At 56.1% G+C, this 23,084-nt stretch overlaps 1 protein-coding gene across 1 annotated transcript; it reads left to right on the forward strand.

The window, feature by feature from the left end:
- The first annotated feature begins 481 nt into the window (after nt 1-481).
- On the forward strand, nt 482-23,084 carry GTF3C4 (general transcription factor IIIC subunit 4). The gene is given in 12 exon segments (XM_061565515.1): nt 482-904; nt 1,708-1,894; nt 6,378-6,607; nt 8,352-8,501; nt 9,784-9,969; nt 10,222-10,860; nt 10,862-11,263; nt 11,265-11,721; nt 13,227-13,429; nt 21,142-21,272; nt 22,187-22,275; nt 22,825-23,084. Coding segments are annotated over 12 exon segments (2,970 nt in total). The 5' UTR covers nt 482-673; the 3' UTR covers nt 22,890-23,084.

Raw genomic sequence — 23,084 nt, forward strand, 5'->3', positions numbered from 1 at the left:
CAACTCCATCAGGCAATTTTCCAGATTTGTGCTTGGCACGTGTTGTTTACATGACAAACCTTACTAACTGGCTGTATCCGGGTGGTGGTGGGTTAATGACACATTTATATTGAGGAATTATAACCCAAAACCTTTTCATGATATTGCTCGTGAAAGCCTACTTCGTGTTAAACTGATCAACCGCCATCCACCGATAAATACGACGCATCAATCACAACCTTTGTGCGTAGTAGGTTTTCGCAGGCGATATTATGATTCATAATAGATATTTTGGTTCGACCGGTTGTGTGTTGGAGAGTAAACCCACGAACAAACGACGACGTCGTTCTCTCTTCTCCACGTGGGCGGGTGTCCATATTTGGTGACGAGACGGGGGAACCCCCCCACCCCTCCCGCCCCGGAGTGACGCGGCTCTCCTGGAAGGAATCCCTCTGAGCTGGCGTCGCCTCCGCGCCGCGAATCGGCCGCTGCCAAACGCGCGCCCTGGTCCGTGCGTTCAGGGTGTGAGCACGTGCGCGGTCACACGCACACGTGGCAGGGCGCCCTGCACGTCCCCGGCCAGCGCACCGCAGCAAGAGCGCCCCGCGCACCATCTACCCGGCAGGCGAGCGACACCGCCAGGCGCCGCGCTCGTGCAGACGCAGAGGGACAGCGGCGGGGTTCCGTGCGGAGTATGTGGGGGGGTGGGGGGGTCGCGTCCCCCATGCGGCTCCACGCGGCGCCGTCCCGCCTGGGCGCGCGTCCCCGCGGCCCCGAGCCCGTGCAGTGGTCGCGGGACGAGCGCGTGAGCGTGAGCTCGGAGCGCGGAGTCCGCGTCGCCGACATCCTCCTGCTGGGCGGGGGGGAGGAGGAGGCGCCCGGGGTGGGCGACCCGCGGCCTCGACTCCGCGTCACCGCGCTGCAGGTGCCGGGGGGGGTGGGGCAGCCACGGGGCATCGCCAACAACAACAACATCACCACCACCACCACTAACATCACCATCACCACCAACATCATCACCACAAACATCAACACCATCAACACCACCACCAACATCACCACCCCTGGTGACAAAAGGCTTTCTTCACCTCTCTCTAAATGCCACGAATACAAAGTCATTCATATTACCGGAACATACAAAAAAAATGTAAACGCAGGTTTAAGGGGTTTTTTTTCGGGGTGGAATTAAAATCGTAGGGTTAGGGTAGTTTAATCAGGGTAGTTACCTAACTTTATTTTTAAATGAAATATAACTAAACTATTCATCGTCCGGATCAAACTGTATTTGCATCACAGCGCCGCGGACCACGAAGAGGATTGTCACGGACTCCTGGTGGTACGGGTCCACTACTCTTGAGCACCGCTGGCGTAGAGCAACAGCTGTGGTCTTACATGGAGGTGGTTGAGCCGGATGATTGCATGAGGAGTGAGTGGAGACAATCTCTCCGATGCCTCCTCTGTTTTTGTGAATGGGGAATTGGTTCTGTTCTGGGTGGCCACGATTGCGCGCTGGTTTCGGGTTGTGGCCCATGAGCTTCCTGTAAGATCCAAAGCCAGGGGATATTTTGCGTCGTGTCTTCCACGGGGTGTTTGTGGCTTCTTCTCAACTCCATTTGCCCCTCCAAGTTTCATCGTCCGGGGTCGACGTTGCACTGTTCCAGGTTCAGCGCGGGGGTCGATCCCAGCACCGCGTGCGTTTGTCTCCGGCGTTGCGCGTGGTCCCCACAGATCCCCTCCGCCACCTCCGCGGTGTCCGTGGGGCAGCAGCTGCAGCAGGAGGAGGAGGAGGCGGCGGCGGCGCGCGTCCACCTGGAGGAGGCCGGCGAGGAGGGGACGTTGGGAGCCGCAGATCGCCACGAGTTTGCGCTGCACCGTGGCTTCACACGCACGCACGGTTCCAACGTGCCGCTGCGCGGTGAGCATCGATGCACAGAGCTGGAATTTTCCAAGTTGTGTAAAAAAAAAACCGATTTATTAGGATGGGGACCGGGTTGAGACTTGTCAGTTTGCTACACCTCTGATTAGCACGTTTGGCTATGTACGGTGCGAAAGAAGTTCAAGATACATTCATACTTCAGAAGCTGGTTTGACAAGGGGTGGCTGAAGTCTGGATATGAGTGACGTGAGTGGCTGTGTCTCACACTGGTGGCTGCGTGAGTGACGTGAGTAGCTGTGTGTCACTGACGGCTGTGTGAGTGACGTGAGTGGCTGTGTGAGTTACGTGAGTGGCTGTGTGTGTCTCACTCACTGAAGGCTGTGTGAGTGACGTGAGTGGCTGTGTGTGACACTGATGGCTGTGTGAGTGATGTGAGTGGCTGTGTGAGTGACGTGAGTGGCTGTGTGTGACACTGGTGGCTGTGTGAGTGACGTGAGTAGCTGTGTGTGACACTGGTGGCTGTGTGAGTGACGTGAGTGGCTGTGTGTGACACTGGTGGCTGTGTGAGTGACGTGAGTGGCTGTGTGTGTCTCACTGGTGGCTGTGTGAGTGACGTGAGTGGCTGTGTGTGACACTGGTGGCTGTGTAATGACGTGAGTGGCTGTGTGTCTCACTGATGGCTGTGTGAGTGACGTGAGTGGTTGTGTGTGACACTGGTGGCTGTGTGAATGACGTGAGTGGCTGTGTGTGTGACGTGAGTGGCTGTGTGTGTCACTGGTGGTTGTGTGAGTGACGTGAGTGGCTGTGTGTGACATTGATGGCTGTGTGAGTGACGTGAGTGACTGTGTGTGACACTGGTGGCTGTTTGAGTGACGTGAGTGACTGTGTGTGACACTGGTGGCTGTGTGAGTGACGTGAGTGGCTGTGTGTGCCTCACTGGTGGCTGTGTGAGTGACGTGAGTGGCTGTGTGTCACACTGATGGCTGTGTGAGTGACGTGAGTGACTGTGTGTGACACTGGTGGCTGTGTGAGTTACGTGAGTGGCTGTGTGTGTCTCACTGACGGCTGTGTGAGTGACGTGAGTGGCTGTGTGTGACACTGGTGGCTGTGTGAGTTACGTGAGTGGCTGTGTGTCACACTGGTGGCTGTGTGAGTGAAGTGAGTGGCTGTGTGTGACACTGATGGCTGTGTGAGTGACGTGAGTGACTGTGTGTGACACTGGTGGCTGTTTGAGTGACGTGAGTGGCTGTGTGTGTCTCACTGGTGGCTGTGTGAGTGACGTGAGTGGCTGTCTGTGTCTCACTGGTGGCTGTGTGAGTGACGTGAGTGGCTGTGTGTGACACTGGTGGCTGTGTAATGACGTGAGTGGCTGTGTGTGTCACTGGTGGTTGTGTGAGTGACGTGAGTGGCTGTGTGTGACATTGATGGCTGTGTGAGTGACGTGAGTGGCTGTGTGTGTCACTGGTGGTTGTGTGAGTGACGTGAGTGGCTGTGTGTGACATTGATGGCTGTGTGAGTGACGTGAGTGGCTGTGTGTCACACTGGTGGCTGTGTGAGTGACGTGAGTGGCTGTGTGTCACACTGGTGGCTGTGTGAGTGACGTGAGTGGCTGTGTGTGACATTGATGGCTGTGTCAGTGACGTGAGTGACTGTGTGTGATACTGGTGGCTGTTTGAGTGACGTGAGTGGCTGTGTGTGTCTCACTGGTGGCTGTGTGAGTGACGTGAGTGGCTGTGTGTCTCACTGATGGCTGTGTGAGTGACGTGAGTGGCTGTGTGTCACACTGATGGCTGTGTGAGTGACGTGAGTGGTTGTGTGTGACACTGGTGGCTGTGTGAGTGACGTGAGTGGCTGTGTTTGTCACTGGTGGCTGTGTGAATGACGTGAGTGGCTGTGTGTGTCTCACTGGTGGCTGTGTGAGTGACGTGAGTGGCTGTGTGTGACACTGGTGGCTGTGTGAGTGACGTGAGTGGCTGTGTGTGTCACACTGATGGCTGTGTGAGTGACGTGAGTGGCTGTGTGAGTGACGTGAGTGGCTGTGTGTGACACTGGTGGCTGTGTGAGTGACGTGAGTGACTGTGTGTGACACTGGTGGCTGTGTGAATGACGTGAGTGGCTGTGTATCTCACTGGTGGCTGTGTGAGTGACGTGAGTAGCTGTGTGTGACACTGGTGGCTGTGTGAGTGACGTGAGTGGCTGTGTGTATCTCACTGGTGGCTGTGTGAGTGACGTGAGTGGCTGTGTCTCACTGGTGGCTGTGTGAGTGACGTGAGTGACTGTGTGTCACACTGGTGGCTGTGTGAGTGACGTGAGTGACTGTGTGTGTCTCACTGGTGGCTGTGTGAGTGACGTGAGTGGCTGTGTGTGACACTGGTGGTTGTGTGAGTGACGTGAGTGGCTGTATGTCTCACTGGTGGCTGTGTGAGTGACGTGAGTGGCTGTGTGTGACACTGGTGGCTGTGTGAGTGATGTGAGTGGCTGTGTGTCTCACTGATGGCTGTGTGAGTGACGTGAGTGACTGTGTGTGACACTGATGGTTGTGTGAGTGACTTGAGTGGCTGTGTGTCTCACTGGTGGTTGTGTGAGTGACGTGAGTGGCTGTGTGTGACACTGGTGGCTGTGTGAGTGACGTGAGTGGCTGTGTGTGTGACGTGAGTGGTTGTGTGTGTCACTGGTGGTTGTGTGAGTGACGTGAGTGGCTGTGTGTGTCACTGGTGGCTGTTTGAGTGACGTGAGTGGCTGTGTGTCTCACTGGTGGCTGTGTGTGTGACGTGAGTGGCTGTGTGTGTCACTGGAGGCTGTGTGAGTGACGTGAGTGGCTGTGTGTGACACTGGTGGCTGTGTGTGTGACGTGAGTGGCTGTGTGTGTCACTGGTGGCTGTTTGAGTGACGTGAGTGACTGTGTGTGACACTGATGGCTGTGTGTGTGACGTGAGTGGCTGTGTGTGACACTGCTGGCTGTTTGAGTGACGTGAGTGGCTGTGTGTGACACTGATGGCTGTGTGTGTGACGTGAGTGGCTGTGTGACACTGATGGCTGTGTGTGTGACGTGAGTGGCTGTGTGTGTCACTGGTAGCTGTTTGAGTGACGTGAGTGGCTGTGTCTCACACTGGTGGCTGTGTGAGTGACGTGAGTGGCTGTGTGTCTCACACTGATGGCTGTGAGTGTGACGTGAGTGGCTTTGTGTGACGCTGGTGGCTGTTTGTGACGCTGGTGGCTGTGTGAGTGACGTGAGTAGCTGTGTGTGACACTGGTGGCTGTGTGAGTGACGTGAGTGGCTGTGTGTGTGACGTGAGTGGTTGTGTGTGTCACTGGTGGTTGTGTGAGTGACGTGAGTGGCTGTGTGTGTCACTGGTGGCTGTTTGAGTGACGTGAGTGGCTGTGTGTCTCACTGGTGGCTGTGTGTGTGACGTGAGTGGCTGTGTGTGTCACTGGAGGCTGTGTGAGTGACGTGAGTGGCTGTGTGTGACACTGGTGGCTGTGTGTGTGACGTGAGTGGCTGTGTGTGTCACTGGTGGCTGTTTGAGTGACGTGAGTGACTGTGTGTGACACTGATGGCTGTGTGTGTGACGTGAGTGGCTGTGTGTGACACTGGTGGCTGTTTGAGTGACGTGAGTGGCTGTGTGTGACACTGATGGCTGTGTGTGTGACGTGAGTGGCTGTGTGACACTGATGGCTGTGTGTGTGACGTGAGTGGCTGTGTGTGTCACTGGTAGCTGTTTGAGTGACGTGAGTGACTGTGTCTCACACTGGTGGCTGTGTGAGTGACGTGAGTGGCTGTGTGTCTCACACTGATGGCTGTGAGTGTGACGTGAGTGGCTTTGTGTGACGCTGGTGGTTGTTTGTGACGCTGGTGGCTGTGTGAGTGACGTGAGTAGCTGTGTGTGACACTGACGGCTGTGTGAGTGACGTGAGTGGCTGTGTGTCTCACTGGTGGCTGTGTGAGTGACGTGAGTGGCTGTGTCTCTCACTGGTGGCTGTGTGAGTGACGTGAGTGGCTGTGTGTGACACTGATGGCTGTGTGAGTGACGTGAGTGGCTGTGTGTGTCTCACTGGTGGCTGTGTGAGTGACGTGAGTGGCTGTGTGTCACACTGGTGGCTGTGTGAGTGACGTGAGTGGCTGTGTGTGTCTCACTGGTGGCTGTGTGAGTGTCGTGAGTGGCTGTGTGTCACACTGACGGCTGTGTGAGTGACGTGAGTGGCTGTGTGTCTCACTGGTGGCTGTGTGAATGACGTGAGTGGCTGTGTGTGTGACGTGAGTGGCTGTGTGTGACACTGGTGGCTGTGTGAGTGACGTGAGTGACTGTGTGTCTCACTGATGGCTGTGTGAGTGACGTGAGTGGCTGTGTGTGTCACTGGTGGTTGTGTGAGTGACCTGAGTGGCTGTGTGAGTGACGTGAATGGCTGTGTGTCACACTGGTGGCTGTGTGAGTGACGTGAGTGCCTGTGTGTGACACTGGTGGCTGTGTGAGTGACGTGAGTGGCTGTGTGTCACACTGATGGCTGTGTGCGCTGGCTGCAGGTGGCTGCGTGTGTGCACGCTGGAGCCCCGTGGGGTGCGACGTGCGTGGGCGCTCTCTGCTAGTGTGCCTCTCCTCGGAGGGCTTCGTCTCGCTGTGGGTGTGGGCCGAGCGCGACGTCCACACCTGGTCGTGCCTCGCGGACCTCACCCAAATGTACAGAGACATTTTAAAGAAGGAAAATTACCACGCAGCTGATGGGGCCTCCCTCAAAGACTTTGATGAATTCAAGGTTCGTCCCACGCATGGCACCTTGCTTTGCTTCACTGCCAGTTTCCCTGTCGGTGATGCATCGACATGAACTTTGTTAATCTTGTTCTTTTACATGTGTGTAATGCAGCTCCAATACCATTGAGCTAATTGTGTGGATACTTTTGTTCGTGAATCTTTGCTGCAATCTTCAAATGTTTCGCATGTCGATGCAAATCAGTTCCTCGTGTTTTTCATTTCAGTTTTAGATTATGGAGCGATTTAAAATCAAACATATCCCATGTCCACGGGCAGAAGTAAAGGGATGAATGAAGTAGTCTGGGAAGAGGCTCCAGCCCCAGCCTGCTCCCTTGCCTGGGGTCGGCCTGCCCCAGGGATGCCCTACCTCGGATCTATGCAAGGAACGGCTTCCACTCAAAGCATTTTAGAGCAGTAATTCGAGTTTAAATAAAACAACCTAAAGGAAGCCGGTGGAGCGGTGATTCAGCGGTTATCACACTTCGCTTTAAAATCAGTTGCCCGAGTTTAGTTCTTGGCCATGGCTACCACCAGTGGCAAGTCGAATTTGAACCGGGCCTAGGTTCCTCTTCACCTGCCCGCACTGACCAGAGAGGCTGTTGTGCTTCTTGAGGTGTGGTGAGCATCTACCACGCAGGCACTTTGGCCTTATCCCCCAGAGCCTCCTGGCCACCTCCCACATGCCATGGCTGTGGCCCTCGCTTCGCGCCGGGGTATCTGCCGGCGTGCTGGGCGTGAGCGCGTGAGTGAGCGCGTGTGTCGGTCCGTGTGACCGTGCGGGTGAGCAGCTGTGTGTGTGGTTGAGCGTGCGCCGGTTCGAAACATTCAGGTCGGCCTGCCTACGATCCATCCTGGGTTTAACCAAGCTGGGTTTTGTGAGGAGCTCTCAAATCATTGAAAGATCTAGTCGCATTCCCATCGGTGAGCTCCTCTGGCAGGCAAGACTGTGTTGGCTGGGGCATGTAGCCCGCATGCCCAACCACCGCATGTCAAGCAGCTTCTGTTTGGCCAGATAGAGGGGGTTAATTAGGCACGACACGGGCTAGAGAAGAGATGGACGGATGAGGTATAGGAGGATGTGGAGCTGAGTGGACTTGCCAAAGACTGGTACCATCGGTGTCAAGATTGGCCTCTGGAGGAGGCTCATGAAGGTCGCTACTGGGCAGTAGGAGGCAGTCTTCCTCCAGCAACAACGGAGGGCAGAGGAGCGATGCTCACGACAACGAGTGGAGTGCCGGCTGGCTAATATGCAGCAAGTTGGCACGGTAGGGGGCACAGCTGGCTCTGTCCCATGACCTGTCAGTGAATCTTCAACACTTAATGTGGCCTCAAAATGCACCTGGCCTGGCACAAGTGCCGTGGTGACATCACCGCTACTTAGTGGAAAATGGCGGTTGTTTTTGTGTGAATATGATTGTGTGTGTGGGGAGCGGTAGTGTCGCGGTTTGCGTGCTGCGCTCCGAACCCAGCAACCCAAGTTCGATTCCTGCTCAGGGCTAACACCAGTGACGATTATCTGAACCAGTTCTGGGCCTTCGCGAGATCGACTCAGCCTCAATTGAGTACCTGGTGCGGCGTGTAAACATCGCCACTAGGGAGACAGAGGCGGCCGGACGTGGTGCTGGCCAGCCACCACCTCGTGTGCCGTGTCGGCCTTCATAGATGTTACTCGCTAACAGCTTGCCCCAAGAGTCTTCTAAAGGCTATATGGGGGCTCTTTGTCTTTCTGTGTGGTTGTGTGCTCCCAGCGGAGGAGCCAGATGCAGGCGCCCGTGAGCGTGGAGTGGTCGCGCATGTTCACGACGACGCGCGTCAGAGACAAGACGGGCACCTGCGAGGAGATTCGCTTCGCCCTCCTCGCCGTGATGATGGCCAGCGGCCACATCGTCGTTTGGCAGGTACCGAGGCACCGGCTCGCAACTCCGCTGGATCTCTTTGTTTTTATCGTTTATATTGTATTTCAATATGTAGAGGAGTAGTGGGATGACGTCATGTCATCTGTAGAGGAGTGGGATGACGTGATGACGTCATGTCATCGAGGCGGCGGGGTACTTAAGGGGGACCCCGGGACGAGGGCGGGGTCGCCGTAGAGAGAGTGAAGTGGCCGCCATGGGAAGAGGAACGAGAGCTTGCGTGGGAACACCCCAGCCGCCGAAGAAGGGCTAGAGATGTAGAGGTCTCACCTCGTCGCCGGGCAGTGTTGGATAAGCCCCCGCCCGGGGCAGACGAGGGGGTAGGCATGAAGGAAGCCGTACCAGAGCGTAGATAGCTGAGGGATGTCCCCTTAAAGGGCATAGTTCTGACGTGCGCCATTACGGATGTAAGCGTCGAGGGTAGAGAGTGTTAACGGTGTATAAGAGTGTGCAAAAGTGTGAATAAACGGCAAGCAGCCCTATGTAAGAATCCTCGTCTCCATCTTCCTCTGCAAGTTTTCTGGGTGTCAAGAGTTACTACACAACAAATATGAGCCCGGTACAGAGCCTATGGATCGTGATGATGATGAGAGTGACCAAGGTAGAAGTAATAAATAGGTTGCCCCATAGAAGAAGACATGATGATGGAGGCAGTGATGAGAAGTAAATTGGGGAACCATTTCGACACATCTATAGTAAGATGGACAACAACTGGAAATTAAAAGTGCGTTCGGAAAAATGGAAGGAACCGGAATGAGAGTAAGACCTGACAGAGGATGGCTTGGCGACAACAGAAAGAGGTTGATGCCAGAAAGATGTGGCCACTACTTTGAACATATTGGCACAAGACAAAGAAAAGTGGAAACAAATGACGAGATGTTCAGTGGACATCACGATCCATGGGCTATTTTCCCATGGATCGTGATGATGATGACAGATCACAAACCGCGACGTGAGGAGGCTGGGCACTGAAACTCCGTGGACAGAAGAAGTCCCCAAACTCTGTGTAGCTGGGTTTAGAGGAGGGGAGACATTGGGCTCACTGCCCCACCCTGGTGGGAACCGCGAGCGTCAGAGTTTTTATGGGGGGGAGGGAAAACCAAGGGAGGAAGAACTGAAATTGGGAGTAAAGGGGATGGGGAGAAGGAGGAGGAGGAGGTGGTTGTCTACGTATGGTGCGAAATAAGTTCAGCGTACACACACGTACCTCGTACTCGCCAACCAGTCACCACTCGGTTTTCCGCTTCTCACCGTACGTCCTTTGCAGGTGTTGGTGCCGGCCAGCACGAGTGCCCACGTGGTGCTGGGCTCGGTGCTGGAGTCGGGCCTGGCAAACCCGCGCTCGCTCAGCTGGTGGGCCTGCCACGTGGGCTCGCAGAACATCAACGGACTTGTTGTGGGAGACTCCATGGGGCAAGTGCGCCTCCTGCCGGTCAATCTCTCTGCTGTCAAGGTGCTCACCAGCAGCATGGCTGCCATGGTTGTGTCTCTTTACTTTTCTGTCACCGCTTGCCGGATCTTACACGCACATTGCATGGTTCTCAATGGGGAATGCAAACTAATGCAGTGCGGGGGTATGTCATTGTTGCCACCACCACCACATTGCCCCTTCGGCGCTACTAAAGGGCAGGGATAGTTGCGAATGTTTGTCTTGTCGACTTGCAAAGTAAAACGCAGACGCGCCTTGTGCATTATTGTGCTGCAGGGCTACTTCACACTGCGGCAGCCAGTGACCCTGTGGTCGAGCCAGGATGGCCTGTCGGTGAACTTCATCCGCACGCTTGACATGGTGCCCTCGGGCGACACGAGCGTGCACGGAGCGAAGCTCCCCTCCTCGCAGGGCTCGGGCGCGCCGGCCGCTCGGCACGCTGGGGGCACCGGCGTCACTGAACAAGCGACCGCCCCCAAGGCCGCCCCCAAGGCCGTCTCCCACGCCCGGGCGAGCCCCCACGCGGGCGCGCTGCCCTCGTCGACGTCTCAGTGCGGCCGCACGAGCGTGGTGCTCGCCGCCCGCGGGCCTCACCTGCTGGCATGCGTGGTGTGCGTGAGCGGGGGAGGAATGAGCGTGCAGACGGCGCACGTCACGGGCCTGCACCCGCAGCCAATCTGCGGCATGGCCGCTGTCTGCTCGAACCGTTGGGGCGACGGGGACGGCGGAGGCGGCGGCGGGGGGGTGGTTTACACCGCCTCCGCCGACGGCTCCCTGTGCTGCGTGTGGCCCGTGCTGTGCCACAGCGGCGGCGAGGGCGACGTCAGCGTCAGCATCCCCGCCGCCGCGGGACAGAGACGATGGGTGCGCTTCGAGAAGCGCGTCATGAGGCTTCCGGGCCCCCTCGGCCACGCAGCGCGTCCGCGGCCTCGCGGCGTCACCCAACGGAGCCTTCCTCGCCCTGCTAACCACGGAGGGGCTGTCCGGCGGGGACAGCGAGGAGGAGGAGGAGGCAGCGCCGGGCCAGGAGGGCAAACCGGGGCGAGATGAATCTGCCGAGAAACAACGGACTCGGGGAGATGGCGAAGATCTGGGCTTCGGAGACGCCGGCGAGCGAGACCCGGCCGCGGAGGCAGCGCGCCACCACAAAACACCGAACCCAGACGGCGGCCACGCGGACGGCGACTTCCCCGTCACTCTCGGCCTCCACCCTCCGCAAAGGACGTACTCGCTCGCGTTCGTCTCGCTCGTCAACCCAGACGAGGCCTTCAGGCGCTTGGTCTCCGTCCCGCCGCCCGACTCGCCCTCTTTGTCCGCCTTGCGGCCTGGCGTTTTTGCGGGCCGACCTGCTGGAGGTGCTGCGCTCGCACTCGCTCGATGTCGGAGGCCGGGTGCCCGCCACCATGCTGGCCGAGTTGGACCGCCTGACGGAGGCGAAGGAGGGTGGCGTGCGCTCGCGGGACCGGGGCCGCTGGGCCGCCTACCTCACGCGCGTCAGGCTTTATCTGCTGCGCTTCGCCATCCACGCCCGGGGGAGGCCGCGGCCACGCTGGCCGCCGGTGGGGGCGGAGGCCTTCGCTCGGCCTCGTCCAGCCACGGGAACCAGTCCAGATGGGGCCGGCGACGGCGTCCCGTCCGGCGTCAAAGACGAGAGCGTGGACGGAATCAAAGACGAGGAGGACGATGACGACGATGACGACGGCGGTAGTAACGCAGGTGGGGAATTTAACACTGCAGACGCCACAAGAATGAAGAGCACGGAGGCTGTCGGTGAAGGTGGGTGTCAGCGACTTGTGCCAGAGACTTGGATATTGCAACGCCGATGATGGCTTGGTAACGTTTTGAGCTACACCACACACGTGGTGTTGCATGTATCAGCAAAACATACAATAGCAGCAGCCGTCTCGTTCACTGGAGTTTGATGGCAGAGGCTCGGGTTGCTTGATCCCTGGAAAGTCAACAAAAGCACTGTTAGTATCGTCATATTTTTCAAACTGTGCTTTTCAAACTAAAACCTCTGTCAACAACGCCTCTGTGTATTCTATATACACCACGGGAGAGCAATGCTTCGCATACATTGCCAATTGTGCACATTGGGTAGCTGTTAGCGCGATGCGCTACGAACCCGGAAACACAAGTTCGATTCTCGCTCACGAGCCAGTTCTGGGCCACCCCTAGGTCGACTCGGCCTCAAATGAGTACCTGGTGTGGTGTGTAAACATCGTCACTGGTGGAGACAAAGGCGGTCGGGCGTGGTGCTGGCCACCCACCCCCTCATGCGCCGTGCCGGCCTTCAGAGTTGCTCGCTAGCAGCACTTGCCCCAACAGTCTGTTAAGGCTACATGGATCTTTGTCTTATTGTGTAAATTACGTAAATATTTTAAGTTTTGTGAATCTACACAATATTTGCACTGGGCCCTACATTTCTGAGAGGATGAACGGCCTCAAACATTCCATGATTGAGACTCGAAAGAATAACTCAGTGGTGTGTAAGGCAAAAATGGCTCCTTCAGAGCGAGGGTAAAACGCTTGGTCACGTGGAGCGAGTGTCAGGTGTCATGTTGTGATTAAATAAAGTCTCACAACAATCTTCCCTTTTTAAAACGAACCCATATCTGTCTCTACACATAAAAAAAGACATATTTTATTACACAACCCATCGGGGGTGCATCTGATGTTTGGGAACGGGCTGCGGCCGATGTCAGAATCTGAATATGTATTTATGCTGGAGGAATCCGATGAGCTATAAAGCTCTTTTTCACAATGTCCAGTTAGGGGCACAGGGTAAGAACATTACAACAACAAAAAATACACACGATAGTGAAAGTACAATAGAGGGAAACAAATCACCCAAACGCATACAGACACAACTAATCCATCCCCATCCCACCAGGCAAAGTCCACTGAGGTATTAGATTATTTTGCCTAAGCTCAACATTGTGGCTTATCATGCGGAAATTTATAGCAGCAAAATTATCTAAATGTGGAGAGACAAACGTGGGAAGGAGGCGAGTAGGAAGAAGTTAGATCTAAGTGACCGTACAGATAGTTATAGGAGTGCCTACAACTGGTGCAAGAATAGGCGAATAAAGTGTAAGCAGGTGACTTGTTACAACGTGTCGGTGCGAATAATTTTTGAACACACTACACTAGTACAGCACACCGGTGTGTTGGAGAGCAAAGCCGCAACATTTACAATCTGAGTACGACATTTCGGCAGGAATCAAATCGCTGGCGAAAGCCTACGTGTTACTATTCCATGTGTATTTGTCTATTCGCAGGTGCTGAGCGCGAGACGGAATCCGACTGGCTTCTGGCCGAGATCCGGCGCAGGGAGAGGGTGCTGGCCCGGGGAGCGGCGTGCCGTGTCCTGGAGAGGGCGTTCCTGTGCACGCGCTTCGACCTGCACTTGCACCTGCCAGCGCGCGGCTTGCTCGGCTTCATCACCAGCGGGGACACGAGCGCGCACGCCACCGACGCACAGGCACGTTCCTGCAGCCGTCTGTCGTGATGGGCCGTGCATGGGGTTCTCGTGTTCCATGTCGTGCCTGTTGGTCAAGTCGAGTCAAAGAGCGGTCGTGGCAGCGACATCAACAGCAGCAGCAAACGCTGTTCGCCGCTGAGTAGCGGTGATGTCACCACCGGCGCTTGTGCCGAGCTAGGTGCACCTGGAGACGACGTGAAGTGTCGAAGGCTGGTAACCCCCTCCAACCAAATCACCTTTACCAATAAGCACAGTGATGACACCAAACTAACAGTAACAAAGACAACGCTGTCTGAGTGTGAACGTACACACACACGCAGTAAATACTTGACGATTAGTGCGGCTTGCATGCTTTCTCTCTCGCAGGTGATGCCAAGCCTCGAAATAATTCTGAAAGTAAATTTTCTGTCCGTTCTTCTAACAGGTTCAATCACCTTTCTCGATTTGAGTCGGTGGCCTAAATACTTAAATTTTGTTTTAATCACGTCGATTTAATCATGTTGATTGGTGGTTCCAACCCTTTATGGGTACTGCGGCCCACTGTCAAACCCTCAAAACATTTACTCGTACCACATCCGTATAGTGTAATTGGTATTGGAAAAACAACTCAGTGTTGAAATAATACTCAATTAGTATTACACACAGCAACATTGCCCCCTCTTACTGCGAGATTTCGCAGGACCCTCCTGAAATGGAGTCTTGAGACTCAGTGATGCTCTTCTGGGTAGACACTCACGAGATTAAAGGTAGGGAAGCACTTCTGTAGAGCTGGACTAAAAAAGAATGTGTGTTTTATCCTAAGGGTCACTGAGCTACGTAGCTCTTTTTCAAAATCAACCTGGGCACAAATGATAGCTCGACGAAGTGGCTTATCATGTGTAATGCGAGCGTAAACGGCCTCGCGGATATGACGTCACAGGTGGGAGGAGTTGGGTCATGTGGGGAGAGGGAGTGCTTTTAAGGGCAGGAACCGGAAGGGCTGGAGGAGAGTGTGGGAATAAAGACAGGAGGAGGCCACGCAGGGCAGGAGGTGGAAAGTGGCGTGATCGCCACAGGTCGGGACTCGGCACCGTTGGCCAGCGGTGTCCGGGCACGGAGGAGAGCGGAGAGCAGCAGCGGGGCTGCATAGAGAGCAGCCGTGGGGCTGCAGGTCGGAGGCAGAGAGGCTGAGTGAAAAGCCAGCAGCGGGGCTGCATTGTGAGCCAGCAGCAAGTCTGCGGGAGCGACGGCAGCAGTGGGGCTGCCGAGCGGGAGACGGAGGAGACTCTGAGCGAGACGCCGTGCGGGCAAAGTTGTAAGAACCACAATAAAGGACAACGGAGACAGACCCAGTGCAAGAGTCCTTTATTACACTGGTGTCAGAAGTGAAACGGCATGTCAAAACAGCTCAGAAGAAAGAATATCCCCGCACCATCGTCTGCTACATCTTCCGACGACGACGACCTTCCTCAGGCAGTAGCGCTGCCAACGATGGAGGGAGAAATCGACGCAGGAACGAGTGACGGCCCGGGGGTGCAAGAGGTCGCCGCCTCGGTGGACGCTGACCAGCGATGGAGACAGATGGCGGCCCAGCTGGAGACTTTGAAGATCGTCTTGGCGCAACTGTGCGACCTCCTCACGCCGGTGACGGGTTCGGGGAGGCCCGGGGGTGACTAACAGACCAGGGCCTTGCCTGCGCCGCCAGCGCCCTCCGCCACACGCCACGAGGACGCCATCTTGGGGGTGGCGGGAGAAGAACCGCGGAAAGTCGCCATCTTGCGCCCTCCGCGGCGGGAAGCCGCCATCTTTGACACGTTGCGGTGCGACGCCATCTTGAACATGCCACGCGATGCGCCGTCTGCGGAGGACAGCAGAGCGAGGACCCGCAGCCGTCACTTGACAACAGTTAAAGAATTTTCAATCGGAGGCGACTGGAGTGCATTCGCCTGCCGATTTTTGGCGGCGGTGCGCTCCACCAGATGGACTGACGCAGAGGCCCTGGAAGTTCTGCCAACTCTTCTCGACGATGAGTCGCTCAGATTTTTCCGTTCCATCAAGGCCGAGAAAAAGAAGACACTGAGAGGGGTTTTTGACGAAATGGCGGATGCATACGAGCTACCGGATGACGCTCACCGACGATTCGTTCAGCGCCAGCGGGCGCCCGAAGAGTCGCCGGTGGCATACAGGGGTGCTGTCCTGGAATTGGCCATGGCCGCATACCCTGAGACGGAGCCTGACCTACTGGAACCCCTTATTTTGGGCAAAATGCTTGAGCTGTCGAGAGATTTGGGGATCCCTATGCCGGTGTGCGGCCATGAGAAGTTGACGTCTCGGGCAGCTGCGAAGTGTTTGGATGCCCAGTTTAATCTGCGCCATTGGAAGCAGGTGACAGCGTGGACGGGGGTGCCCATCGTGGAAGGGGGTGCCGTGGGTTGGGATCCCAAGAAGGCGGTGTACGTTCCTGACGGGGGGGGGGCCCGCAGGAATTGACGGCCGCCTCTGCATGGTGGCCTGCCCGCGGAGGGCCGGGGCCGCGATCTGCGCCGCCGACGCGGGAGCGTCGAGATGGGGGGAGTGCTGTGCGTCGCAATGACGTCGAGTGTTTCCGCTGCGGTCGCAAAGGCCACTACGCCAGGGATTGCTGGGCCCGTATACCGGGGCCGCCCCAGCAGGAGGCCTCGACCACGGACGTGCCGCGGAAGGACCCTCCTGGACAGGCAAGTCGGTGCGCACTAGACACCCGGCAAGGCTTGGCACCTCATTCATCACCGTTGCCGCGCGATCCGGGTGTCGTTAACAACGGGAGGCCGCCGACTGGCCTATGTCGCTCGGTAACGCAGTGGCGTAAATTGGCGCGGCGGGTTGTTGCGGCCGCTACTGGTTCGTCCACTGTGCCGGGTTCTATACAAGGGGTCGACGTGCGCATTTTAGTGGACTCCGGTGCGTCCGCGACGATTATATCGGATGTCATTTTCCATCTGTTGGGCATCCCGCCGGACGCAGTGCGCCCGGTTTACGATTCCTGTGTAGCAGCGAACGGGGGAAGTATGGGCATTGTGGGCCAGGTGGACGCCAATATATCCATCGGGGGGGTGTCGGCCTCGGGAACTGTGTTGATTTCGAGGTCCCTTGCGGTTCCGTGTTTGTTGGGAACTGATTTTCTGGCCAAAATGCCCATTCTAATAAGAGTTAATCAAAATTGCATTGAATTACCGGGGGGTCGAAAAATTACGTTTTTGCCGTCGCCCTGGGGGCGACCCGCTCCGGTCTGCCAGGTGCTGTCCGAAGTATCTGTTGACATTCCACCTGGTTCACAGATGTTTATCCCCTTGCGATATCGGAAACCGGTGCCTGGTCAGGAAGGAGCGCCTGGGGTTTTGTTATCGCCGTCCGCGACCATTACGGGCGGATCGGCGCTGGTCGAGGCGCAAACTATTATTCGGCCGGACCAGCAGCCATTTTTGCAGGTGCTTAATGGGAGTTTGGAGAATTTGTGCGTGCCGGCCGGAACGGTCGTGGCGCATGCCATAACGGCGTTTACGGCCCAGGACCATCTGGGCCGCCGGGATGTGGTTGCCGGAGTTTCGGGCCCTGCGGGTCAAGATGATCGCTGGATCGCCGAATTGTGCGGCGAAAATTCATCCCTGACTGGGGAACAGCGATCCACGCTTCGCGCGCTATTATTGAGTTATTCCGATGTGTTTAGCTCCGACGATTTGGACTTGGGACGCACCTCCCTGCTTTCCCATCATATTGACACGGGGGACGCTGCTCCGATTCGGCTGAACTCGCATCGGATGAGTCCGGCGGAGCGAGACCATGTTCGTGGAGCAGTGGATGACATGCTGGCTGCGGACATAATATCTCCGTCTAACAGCCCATGGGGCGCGCCAGTAGTCTTGATCAAAAAGAAAGACGGCAGATTGCGATTTTGCGTCGATTTCCGTAAATTAAACAAAGTGTCAGTGGCGGAAGCGTACCCCCTGCCGCGTATGGATGATTCCCTCGATGTCTTGTCGGGGGCGAAGATCTTTTCGACGCTGGATCTCTCTTCGGGATTCTGGCAGCTTCCCCTCGATGAGTCCTCAGCGGGAAAAGACCGCTTTCCGTACGCCGCAGGGTCTATTTCAATTTAATTGTCTTCCAATGGGGTTGAATGCTGCCCCCGCCACATTTCAGAGGTTGATGGAGTTGGTATTAACGGGGTTGCAGTGGGAGACATGTCTGATATATTTAGACGATATCGTCATCTTTAGCCGCACATTTGATGAACATCTACAGAGACTGGAGGCGGTGTTTGCCAGAATGCGCTCCGCCAATCTGAAATTTAAACCTAAGAAATGTCACCTACTGCAACGGTCCGTGCGCTATTTGGGACATATAGTCAGTGCTGACGGGGTTGCCACGGATCCGGAGAAGACGGCGTGCGTCCGCAACTGGCCAACCCCGGCCACGGTGGGGGATGTGCGTCGCTTTTTGGGGTTTGCCTCATATTACCGTAGGTTCGTTCCCAATTTTGCAACGATCGCGAGGCCTCTGCACCTCCTTACGGGTAAAGGACGGAAATTCAGTTGGGGACCGCCAGAGGAGGCGGCGTTTGAGGGCCTGCGCGATCGTTTGGCAACGGCGCCGACATTGGACTATCCCGATTTTGATCACCCTTTCATTCTGGACACGGACGCGAGTGACACGGGCATTGGGGCCATGCTGTCACAGTCCAAAGGCGGTGTGGAACGCGTGGTGGCGTACGGTAGCCGCGTCTTGTCCCCCGCGGAAACCCGCTACTGCGTCACTCGCCGTGAACTTTTGGCCATTGTCTATTTTCTCCGCCAATTTCGGCCGTATCTCTACGGCCGTTCGTTCATTGTGCGCACGGATCATGCGGCTTTACAATATGCTCTGAGGGTAGATCAACCGTCTGGCCAGCTGGCACGATGGTTGGACACTCTGCAGGAGTTTTCCTTCCAAATTCAACATCGGAAGGGGCGTCCGCATTCGCGTGACGCGCTCTCCAGGTTACTGCAGGGATCCCCTTGCGCTTGCGCGTCAGGGACGCATAGGTGTACGCCGACTCAGCAGCCCCCTCGGCCTATGGCGTTAGCGGTCGAGGTGCCTGAGACTCCAGTGTGCCCGGGACTGGCCGATGGGGTTCTAAACCTTCCACGAGCGGTGTGGATCCGTGAACAAATGCTGGACGACTCGTTGGGGACCCTGCGGAGTCGGGCTGCAAAGGGAGGGGGGGGACTGCTTTCCGGGGGGATGCCGTGGGCCGCTCTCCGCGACGGACTGCTGATGTGGAGGGAGGGGTTACATGATCGCTGGCGTCTGGTTGTACCGTCGTCGTTACGGTACGAATTGATTAGGACTTTGCATTGCGACACGCTATTACACCTGGGGGTGCAGAAAACCTTGTTGACGTTGCAGCGAGACTACTTCTGGCACGGCATGACGACGGATGTCGTCGGGCACGTTCGTGCGTGTCCCGAGTGTGCCCGGCGGAAGCCACCCAAACACCCATATGTGCCACCGATACAGTCTATTCAAGTGTCTCGAGTTAACGAGTTGGTGGCGTTGGATATTTTGGGACCCTTCCCGCCATCCGCTAGGGGTAATAAATACTTGCTAGTTGGGGTGGAGTATCTCTCCCGCTGGCCGATGGCCTGGCCCTTGCCCGACCAGTCGGCGGCGTCAATTACGGACACCTTTCTATTTGGATATGTCAAGGACAAAGGGGCGCCGGAGAGGCTGCTCACTGATCAGGGCCAGAATTTTTCTTCTAAGTTGTTGGGGGAGGTGTGCGCTGCTCTGGGGACCAAAAAGATCCGGACATCCCCCTACCACCCGCAGACGGATGGCATGGTGAAAAGACTCAATCGGACGCTGTCAGCCATGCTGTGTCACACGGTTAATGAGAAGCAAGCTGACTGGGATTTGCACATCCCTGGGGTACTCTCGGCATACCGGATGACGCCTCACGCGTCCACAGGATATTCTCCGTTTTTTCTCATGTACGGTCGCGAAAACGTGCCGCCAATGGATGTGCAGTTGGGAACGGGAGTGAGAGGACCTACTAAGCCTCTCCCTGACTACATTCAGGACGCCGTTCGCCGCGTCGCTGAGGCGCGGGAGGGGGCCCGAGTGGCTACTGCCAAAACCCAGGCTCGAAACTAACGTTGCGCTCGACGCTCGAAGGGGAAGTGCCCCTGGAAGGTGGGGGATATGGCTTGGCTGCATTGCCCGCAGGTGCGAGCAGGAACCTCCCCTAAACTGCATAAACCATGGCAGGGGCCTGTTAGGCTCATTGAGGTTCCTAACCCGCAGACCGTGCGCGTTCGGTTCAGAGCTCGGCGCTGGTACGTCCATACGTCTCGCTTGAAACTATACGTGGCCCCTCGAACGGATGCGTCATCTCCTGATGTTGCCTTGCCGGTGTCTGTTGCTGCCGACGCACCCTTGCCTGTGCCTGTTGACCCTGCAAGAGCGCCTGTCGTGCCTTCTACAGACAAACCGGCCGTGACACTGCAGGAGGCAGCGGACTCTGCTCGGGGTGGGCCTACTACGGCTGCGGGGACACCTGGCCCCGCCGCCCTTCCAACCCCACCACAGACACGATTGCGGGACACCCCGGACTCTGGTCCTTCGGGGGAACGGGACCTTGGCATTGGCGGGCCTCCAATAGCGACAGGCGGTTTTGATCCTGTCACTCCTAAAACCCCGTCGCGTTCTCGGTCTGCAGGGGGGCCGCCACTCGTCCGGGACGGGCCGGCGACCCGCACGCGTTCGAAGTCCCTTTCTTTTCGTTTATTGTTGTTCTCGTTCTTGTTGTTATTGTTATATTCGTTGTATTCTCCGTTGTCCGTTCACGGCTGGTGGTTGGGGGTCGCTCGCATTGCTTGTTTGTTTCAGCCGAGGACGGCTGGAATTTTCTCTACGGGGGAGGGTGGTGTAATGCGAGCGTAAACGGCCTCGCGGATATGACGTAACAGGTGGGAGGAGTTGGGTCACGTGGGGAGAGGGAGTGCTTTTAAGGGCAGGAACCGGAAGGGCTGGAGGAGAGTGTGGGAATAAAGACAGGAGGAGGCCACGCAGGGCAGGAGGTGGAAAGTGGCGTGATCGCCACAGGTCGGGACTCGGCACCGTTGGTCAGTGGTGTCCGGGCACGGAGGAGAGCGGAGAGCAGCAGCGGGGCTGCATAGAGAGCAGCCGTGGGGCTGCAGGTCGGAGGCAGAGAGGCTGAGTGAAAAGCCAGCAGCGGGGCTGCATTGTGAGCCAGCAGCAAGTCTGCGGGAGCGACGGCAGCAGTGGGGCTGCCGAGCGGGAGACGGAGGAGACTCTGAGCGAGACGCCGTGCGGGCAAAGTTGTAAGAACCACAATAAAGGACAACGGAGACAGACCCAGTGCAAGAGTCCTTTATTACACATGTGTAACTTTATAGCAGCCAAATACTCTAAACCCACGTTGATTCTTAATGTGGAGGAAAAAACCTGAGGACCCGGAGAAAAATCCACGTGACCACGGAGAGAGAGAGAGACGCAAACTCCAAATATACAGCAGACATCAGGGTCGGGATTGAACCCATGGCCTCCTATATACCGGGCAAGGTAGTTCACATTTTATAGCCACCATGACGTCGCGAGGCTTGTTGCTTGTTGTTGCTCTGCGGGAGCCTGGGCGCACGAGGTTGTGCCGTCCTGTGAGAGTGACGGTGACGGCGGCGTTCCCGGATGCACAGGTGCTGGCTGCGAACATCCTGAAGAAGATCGGCAAGCAGGACATTCAGGAGAAGTGCGTGCTGTGTGCCGCAGTCATCCCCTTCGTGTCGCACGTCCAAGCAACCTGCGCCAATGGACACCAGTGGCTCAGGTGAGCGAGCGCATGGGGTCCCAAGACATCAAGCGGCCAGCAATAAAACAGCACTGTCGAATAAAACTGACACCTTTTTTACAAGGAGTCATGTTTGCATTGACCACAATACCTGCGGTCGGAATGCAAACAAAAAACTCTGATAATGTATGCACTGTCCTTGAAATTGATTGGTCCAAACCCGAGACAGCTTTCTTAGAGCCTCGTCTCACATGGTGTTGGACCAGACGCCAAAAGGTGTCATCTGGTCAAAACGCGTCATCTGGTCCAACACCATGTGAGACGAGGCTCTAAGAAAGCTGTCTCGGATTTGGACCAATCAATTTCAAGGACAGTGCATACATTATCAGAGTTGTATTTTTGTTTGCATTCCGACCGCAGGTATTGTGGTCAATGCAAACATGACTCTTTGTAAAAAAGGTGTCGGTTTTGTTGCCAGATAAAAGGGTACAAAACCAATTATCATATTTTGCTACTGGCAAAGGAGGTTCCAATGGAGCACTGTCGAAGTTGTTAATGGGGAACACGTTTGTTGAATTGAGCCAACGTTATTACAAGAGTTTGGTAAAAGAGAAGAAGACGGTTGGAGGGAATTCCAAAGCGGTGCAGTGTGAGGGATGATGAGACCGTTTAATGTGCCGAGGAGTTCCTTGAGTTTTTCTCTCAGCCATCCCTTTTTGTAATCCCTCGCAACCCACAAAAGGGAGGCTTAAGTCGGATGAAGAGTGAGACGCATTTATATCTACGCAATCTAACCCAACAGAAAAAGTACATTTATTATGGATGGCGGTTGAGTTTGCTGGAATGCCCACGCCAGTGATTTCTGGCGGTCGCGTGCGAGATGCCCCGTTTCAGCACGACGGCCATGTCGTCTCTCCGCGCGCAAAACGCCGCGTTGTGTCTGCTCTTCCTAGGTGCGCGGTGACATTCGCAGCTTGCCAGACGTGGCGGTACCGGCGGTGCATCCTCCACGACAGCGTGGCGGCCTTCCCCAAGGCCACGGGTAACTCGCACAACACGGACGCAGAGTAGCAGCCATTCCACGCTACAGCCACACGCACTGCCAGACAAGTGTCGTTAGTAAGAAGCTTGGGGCGGCACGGTGGCGCAGTGGTAACACTCATCGTGCCTCGCAGCGAGAGGGGCCTGGGTTCAATTTCTGACTTAGACATCCTTCTGTGTGGAGTTTGTATGTTCTCTCCCCCTGTTCCGCAAGGGTTTCCTCTGGTTCTCCAGTTGCCTCCCATAGCTAGAAACACAAACACAATGTAACCGGTATTGGCTAAATATCCCAATGCTGGAAAATTACTCCATTAGGATTACACACAGCAGCAGCAACATCGCTACCTATTGTGAAAACTTGGCATGGCCCTGATGAAAAAGTCTTGAGCCTTTCCAGGATGAAAAAGTGCAATAATAAAGATAAAAACAACCCATTTTCAAGCGCTTATAATCAGATACTATATATTAACTCAATGCAACACGATTGCTGCCACTGTGTACGTACATGTCTAACTCTCAGCGCACGTCTCTTGTGTTCACCGCGTCACAGATCCCGAGTGGATGAAGCAGCACCTGGACAGCCCGTGCATCTACTGTGACTCGCCGTACCTGTGAGGTGCCACGTTTACAAAACCGTGCAGCCTCTGGGCCCAGCTCCGCGTTACTCCCCCCCCCCCACCCCCGCGTCTCACATCGCATTGTCTTTAACGGGGCTGCGCTTTACAGCTCCAGTTCTAATGCCCCCACTGATGATAGGTTCCTATTTCTCGACCAATCGGACAGCAATAAAAACAACTTTTAAAAGTTTCA

Source organism: Lethenteron reissneri, chromosome 35 (genome assembly GCF_015708825.2).
Source record: "Lethenteron reissneri isolate LAM-NWPU_2019-01 chromosome 35, ASM1570882v1, whole genome shotgun sequence".
Taxonomy (NCBI): domain Eukaryota; kingdom Metazoa; phylum Chordata; class Hyperoartia; order Petromyzontiformes; family Petromyzontidae; genus Lethenteron; species Lethenteron reissneri.